General features: G+C 32.0%; 1 protein-coding gene across 1 annotated transcript; it reads left to right on the top strand.

The window, feature by feature from the left end:
- The first annotated feature begins 3,971 nt into the window (after positions 1 to 3,971).
- On the top strand, positions 3,972 to 5,436 carry LOC129290507 (probable CCR4-associated factor 1 homolog 6). Its single transcript, XM_054927291.1, has 2 exons — positions 3,972 to 4,218; positions 4,340 to 5,436. The coding sequence occupies exon 2, from the start codon at positions 4,475 to 4,477 to the stop codon at positions 5,297 to 5,299; it is 825 nt and encodes a 274-aa protein (XP_054783266.1). The 5' UTR covers positions 3,972 to 4,218; positions 4,340 to 4,474; the 3' UTR covers positions 5,300 to 5,436.
- Positions 5,437 to 7,586: the final 2,150 nt, after the last annotated feature.

Below are 7,586 nucleotides of genomic sequence, written 5' to 3'. Positions count from 1 at the left end.
GCATCAAGTCCCGCAGCTCAACAATAAAATGATTATTATTTTTTAATTATTTAATGAATATTGATTGATTGAATTAACCCTTCAAAAATGTGAAGGATTGGGTTCCAACTGTGTTGTCCCACATTTAATATCTTATTTCACAGCAATAATTTAACATAATGATGCATATGATATCAATAAGCATATTTTTCAAACATCTCTAAATTTTAATTTTTTATTTAAACTTTTTTATTATATGAAATTTATGTGAATCAGATTCTAGACACTCACTAGGATCTAAACATACTTCTAGGGTGAAATAATACTTACAGATATATTAACAAATCGCCCACCACCATGATTTTATTTCCAATAGGCTTGATATCACTATCCTTAAACTTTTTTTTAAGATTCTTAAAATTAAATTTAAAATTGTAAATAATAAATTTGGAAGTTATGATAATGTATGTTTAAACTAGAGAGACAATTGATACTTAGATAGTAGGTAGATTTTTGGGGTGGGGAAGTTATGAGCTTGAATTTTCTCTTGATTAACTGACTTTTAAAATTGAAATTTAAAAATTCAGAATAAGAAGTTGGGAAGTTTTGACATTGGAGAAATTTTTTAAGGTGGGTAAATTTGACAGCAGAAATACTTTTTCAACATAACTTATGTTTGGGCATAAAATGTCTACATTTAAATAAAAGTTCAAAATAGTATGAAGCAAAGAGTTATGCTTGATAAGATGTCCAATGAAGTGGAGCTCAATCTACTTAGAATAGACCTTTTGAACTAAGTAAGTATTAAGTTATAAAAGGAATGTGAGCCTTAGGACTCGGAGCGACTAAGTCAAAAGGACCATTATTTGGACATAGAACCGTTACATAAACGTGCCTTGAAACTTGCAATATTAGGCCCAGTAGGAATGGATATTTCAGCACAAAGCATCCGGGCTCATAGTTTTGTGGACACAACGATGTTGAATGAGTATCATAAATAGAGCTCCAGAAAGGAAAGAAGGTAGCAGCTAACAACAACACAATCTAGACACTTTGTTACTCAATTTATCTTTTATATCAATTTGTACTTAGGATATAGTTCTTCTCATCTGGGCTCATAGTTTTGTGGACACAACGATGTTGAATGAGCATCATAAATAGAGCTCCAGAAAGGAAAGAAGGTAGCAGCTAACAACAACACAATCCAAACACTTTGTTACTCAATTTATCTTTTATATCAATTTGTACTTAGGATATAGTTCTTCTTTTCAATTTCTAGGAAAATGTAACTCTAGATAACTTCACACTATTAATCAAGCGATTTTCTTTTCATTATCTGTTGCATCTTTACATCCAAGCAAATTGAGATAAAAGAGCTCAAAAACTATTATTTACATTGAAACTCTGCATCTCTGACATATCTAGAATTTTATTATCATGAATAACTTTCAATTGTATTCCTCTGGACCTATTAAAGGTAAATAATATAAGAAGTGATTATTATAGGTGAATATCACACCAAACATCTTTAAATATAAGTAAAAAGTGATTATCAAAAAGCTAGTAATATTTTATAATTTAAAAATAAATATACAATAATTGTGATATGAAAGATAATTATAATTTCAATGTACGAGTTTATAATACACACCTTATCTTGTTATTAAATATATTTTTTTCTTTTCTAATACTCTTAGGTTATGTACCTTTGATGGATCAAAGCCTAAAATATAAGTCCAAGCAAAGTGGGGGCTTCATCAAAATATTGGAAAAGTCTAGGTCTTTATGCATAATACAATTAGGACCATAATATAATATTTCCATTGTCATTTTGAAAATGTGTAGGAACTATCATTTCGAACTAGATCTTCACATTATCACCGAATGAGGTGGTTTATAGGAAAGGCTAGAGAGAATATGTTTTGCTCTTAATTCTCATATCATAGACTTTCTCACATCTTTTTTTCATCACTTTCTCTCACTGGTAGTCTACAGGCTTAGTCTCAGTTAACATTGATGGTTTGATCCTGGACACATTAGTTGACCAGTCCTAATAAGTGGTGGGGGTTTGATCCTTGTCCATACTGATGGCTTGGTCTTAGATGACAGGCGAGACAGGTCTTGATTGTCATCAATGATCAATCCAATTGCTGGAGGTCTGATCACGTTCGATAATGACAATTTGGTCCTAGTCAATGGCAGCATTCTAATCATATGTGGTGGTGGCATTTGGCACCAGATGATGAAGGCAAATAGATCGCAAACGGTGATCATAGATTGGCCCTGGATGGTGGCTATAGATTTAGATCGACACCAGTTAGAGGTGATGGACCAGCACTAAACAACCAAAACAAACCAAAACTAGATGACGATAATGGACCAGTAACGAATGATGGTGCCAGCAGCGAACAGGCACCAAGTGATGACGGATTGTGAATTGAAATTTGAAATTCCTAATATGTAGAAGGGACTTGAAATTACAAAAAAAATTATATTTAACAATGAATTTGAATTTGGACAAAATCAAAAAAATTGAAATATGTCAGATCCTACCAAATGCCCCCACCACCCTCCATCAACACTCCATATCAGGAGATTGAAGGAAAATCAACCGAAATATTGTTAATTATTAAATATTAATTAAATGTATAAAATGATTAAATATAACAGCGTATCACGTGGAGTATCCATTATCCATCCACTGTTCACCTAGTTATCCCAAATTGATAAAGTTTTTTTTTTTTTTTTTTTTTTTTACAATCTAAAAGGTTTTCTAGTTACCCTTAATTGCTAATTCTTCATAATTTAGGAAACTCTCTTAAATTACAACATTAGTGGTGCCATTCAAGAGGAGTTTTATAGGGTGCAGGGTTTCTTTTAGTCTTCATTTTTTCCCCTATATATGTAGAACAAATTTGTACTCTTGGGAACAAATTCATGAAAGAGAATTTTCTTGAGTTTTTTTATAACTTTGTTGCAAGCTGTGCTTGCTTATGGGTACCATGCAGTGAACACAAATGTGATTAATGTAGTATCTTAAAAGATAAGGTTGTTAGAAGCAAGTGTTATAGAAATCTTTTTCTTGATCATTATGTTTATTCTTTTTTTTTTTCAATTTCATTTTTTCAATTTGTGTTTTAAATTTCATTTTGAACTAGCACAATTTCACTCTCACACTGATATCAAGTATTGTATACTTTTATTATCCAAGAAAGAAATAGGATTAATTCAATGCACTGGTCCTCAAATATCATTTCTCCTTAAAAATTTTCCGATCATAAATAAAACCGAAATTAAAAATGTTATTTTTCATCGGAAACATTAATATTTAAATAAAAATTATTAACTATATAATTAATTGTACGACGGACTCACCGTATGAGTGTGTCATCAAATCAAAACTAATCTATAATTTAAAATCAATCTGAGTTAGTGGGTGATCTGTAATAATTTCTGCAAGTATTCTTTTTGAGTTCAAAGGTTTGCCAGAACTCTATAATTTAACTCACTTAAAACTTTTAGTCTAAAAAAAGTCTCTATGATTCAGAGGAAACGACAAAGAAAACCAGTGTAATATAACTTAAATAAGTGGAATCAGAGTAATTCACACCCCAAAATTTTGAAAGTGCATTCCTCTTAAATTTATATATAATAATAATAATAATAATAATAATAATAATAATAATTAATATTAGAAGATTATTTTCCGGCACTACTGTATTAGATTTTAACGGGTGTTTTTTAATTTTTATTTAATTGGCGAATTGTCGAATAAGCGCTTCTCGTTAATTTTTTTTTTGGCCCATTATTATTATTATTATTATTATTATTATTATTGTTGAAAGGGCCAGCCCGAAAGCTTGAGAAACGATAAAAACGAGCATTTCTAATTTACTTTGTTTCGTTGAGCTGAAGTAGAGGATGCGATTTCTAGAATGTGAAAAATTGCGTCTGGAGTCTTCAGGGCCCTCTCTCTCTCTCAAATTAAAATTTATTTTCGCAGCATGACCAAAAAAATTGGTTTTCTCAGAAAAAACAGATTGAAAAAAAATATATGAAGGAGAAAACCAACACGAAGCAAAAAGCAATCCACCTATTTTGACCTTAACTCGCTTTCTTAAGCCTTTCCTCGTTAGCCATATATTCAAAACCCTAGAAACGGGAGAGATACCCACCCAATCTCTTCCGTCTCTTTCTCGATTTTTCGTTTATCGTTCCCTGGAACTTTTCATATACAAGGTTGGGTCTGGTTTTCTTTTTCTTGATATGGTTGTTTGGTTTTCCTGGTCATGTGTTTTGAATTTGAGGGGTTTGTTATGTTTTGCATTTTATTGGCCTGATCTTGTTGCGCTTTGAACAGATCTGCGGATTTGCCTTGGACCGCGAAGGATCCGGTGTTTTTTCTTTTTGTTGGTGTGGCTTTTCCTGTATGTTTTGTTTGGTGACCTGGTAGGAAAATTTTGGCTGTCTTCTTGTTCGATTTTGCTTCCAAGGAATGCCGCTTCTGCCGAAGAGTGATTCGATCCATATTCGCGAGGTGTGGAATGATAATCTCGAAGAAGAATTCGCGTTGATATGGGAAATTGTTGATGACTATCCTTATGTTGCCATGGATACAGAATTTCCCGGAATTGTTCTTCGCCCGGTTGGCAATTTTAAGAATAGCTATGATTACCATTATCAGACTTTGAAGGACAATGTTGATATGCTCAAATTGATTCAGTTGGGTCTCACATTTTCGGATGAGCAGGGAAACTTGCCAACATGCGATACTGACAAGTATTGCATCTGGCAATTCAATTTCCGTGAATTCGATGTGAATGAGGACGTTTTTGCTAATGATTCGATTGAGCTTTTGCGCCAGAGTGGTATCGATTTTAAGAAGAACAACGAAAATGGCATTGATGCCCACCGTTTTGGCGAGCTATTGATGTCTTCTGGAATTGTGTTGAATGATAGCGTTCACTGGGTCACTTTTCATAGTGGTTATGATTTTGGCTACTTGCTTAAGCTCTTGACCTGCCAAAATTTGCCGGACTCTCAAGTGGGTTTCTTTAACTTGATCAACATGTACTTCCCAACGGTTTATGATATCAAGCATTTGATGAAATTTTGCAACAGCCTTCATGGAGGATTGAATAAGCTTGCGGAGTTGTTGGAGGTGGAGAGGGTTGGGATTTGCCATCAGGCTGGTTCGGATAGCTTGCTCACTTCTTGTACATTCAGGAAATTGAAAGAAAATTTCTTTAGTGGATCTTTGGAGAAATATGCTGGTGTTTTGTACGGATTAGGTGTTGAGAATGGACAGAATTCTCATTGAAAAATGAATTTAGAAAAAAAAAAAACAGAAAAGTTTGTTCTTAAAAAGTTGTTGGAACTTGATTGGGGATTAATTACCATTATCCTTTGTAAACCTATGGCATTGAGTGTCTAAAATTATGAAAGCTTTTATTATTACTTGTCCTGAGTGCTGTTTTAGCTTACTGTCTGGTTTTTACATGGCTAATGCTTTAGTTTAACTTGGTACAAGTTGGCAATGATACACGGCTTCTTCCATCATTCTAAGCCAAGGCTTGCATTAAGGTTTGCTGCTCAAGTTTTTGGTTTTGTGATTGAATCTTCATATTTAAACATCTCATAGACCATATGGAGGGCATCCAGGTGACAGAACGAAGCAATTATTCTTGTTGATGTCTTTAAGAGGGTATAAAAAGCTACAAAATGCAGACAAGTTTTCTTCACAAAAACTTTAAGCCTGTCTGTTGGGGAAAAATTTGAAGAACAGTATAACTCCAAAGCAGTGATATTTACCTTAAATGGTCAGTAAACATTTGGTTTGAAGCATATGCTACCACCTAGTAACAAATTTTACTACAATTTTAAATTTAAAATTTTAAAGCGTAAGGTGATTATCTTTTTGTTCTCCCTGGTATTGGTCTTGGTTTTTCCATCAACCAAGTGGTTGCCTCAATCATGATTCATGACATTTCTGCAGGTTGTGGGTTCAAAACTATAGTACTAGCAATTTGGTTCTGTGAATATATTGTATTCTCAGTTCTGTCATCTATTCCTATGATTATAACAGAGATTACTTTTCTTGGCGAGAAGGTGAAGAAATCTTGATTATATTAATGCTCTGAACTTGTTTTTCTATTCACCTAATCGAATTGACTTAGAAAGAAAATATCACAATCCATGGATTATGAATTTGCTCATTGATCTTCTAAGGGACATAATTGCCAGTTTGAGGATAGGGTCTTAATTTTTCTCTGATCTTGAGTTTCTTTTCCTTTGGTGCGATCTCATGTGAATTTGTTACAGCTATCTGTTTTACCAGGTTCGGCGGAGAGTTATTTTGTCATTCCTGCAGATGTTAATCTACCAGATATTATTTTGCAGGCTATGAAGCTTCAGCTGCTTGTTAAGGTGGATGTTAAGATGTCATTAGTTCCACATTTCAGTTCCCCCCCCCCTTCGAGAGAGAGAGAGAACCAAGCATGTTTTAGCATATCTAGCATTTGTCTGTAATTAGGCATGTTTGTGTGTGTATCACACAAAATTTGAAGCAAAAATAGGTTGCGAGTAGTTATGGATTTTATATTTGATAGCATATAAATAATATTTGTTGCTTTCTAATTGGCAGTCGCATGCAATAATTGACTTGATTAGGTGCCTTAAATGTGCGTGAAGCATTATACCTGATCTGATTTTTAACGGTGAAAAGGTGAATATCTGTGATGGCATTCACTGAAGTGAGGCACCCTTGTATGGTTCAGATGTGGTACCGTGTTGTTTTTATTTGTATATGACTGATATGTGATTCTTGTTATAGTTCATGGAGGGCCCTGGCGCAACTACATTTTGCACCTGCCACTTTGCTGCAAGTTTGAAGTACTTTCGGAGGCAGGTATCTTGGACATGGATTCTTTGTCAGGAGAATCACAGTAAAATTTTTCAAATTATATAAATAATAATTTAATTTCTTAAAATATCATAATTTTATTAAAGTTTTTAAAAACTTTTGAGTGAATAATTTTTAAAGTACAAAAATTATTTTACTCTTATTTAAAATAACAAATTCTAATACAATTTTCGTTTAAAGAATAACAATTATTTTATAAATTGTAAAAGTTGAATGAGAAATTATAATTTATCAAGTGTAAGTTTTGTTATTAAAAATAAATTTTTAAAATAATAAAATTATAACTTTTGTTTAAGGAATAACTTTTATTTTGTGAATTATAAAGTTAAATAATAAATTATAATTTATTAAGTATAATTTTTGTTATTAAAAATAAACTTTTAAAATAATAAGTTTCAATTATAATTTTTATTTAAATAGTAATAAGTTTTATTTAAAGAATTGCAAATAAGAAATTATAATTTATTAATAAGATTAAAATAATTTTTTTAATTTAAAATTTATTAATTATGTAAATTATGACATGTTAAGTAATTAACTTATTATTTGTATAATTTAAAAAATTTTAATTACCATGTTTCCATTCTTTGACCGCATAAATCAATGCACTCGTACAATGGAGCAACAAGAACAGTATATCAGAAGTTCACCAGCTCCTCAAAAGAACCTGTACATGACATGAGCA

Source organism: Prosopis cineraria, unplaced genomic scaffold (assembly GCF_029017545.1).
Source record: "Prosopis cineraria cultivar Desert tree isolate PC_DT_omini unplaced genomic scaffold, ASM2901754v1 PC13, whole genome shotgun sequence".
NCBI lineage: Eukaryota > Viridiplantae > Streptophyta > Magnoliopsida > Fabales > Fabaceae > Prosopis > Prosopis cineraria.
Note: the sequence above shows the minus strand (reverse complement) of the source record. Positions and strands in the feature narration are given on the sequence as shown.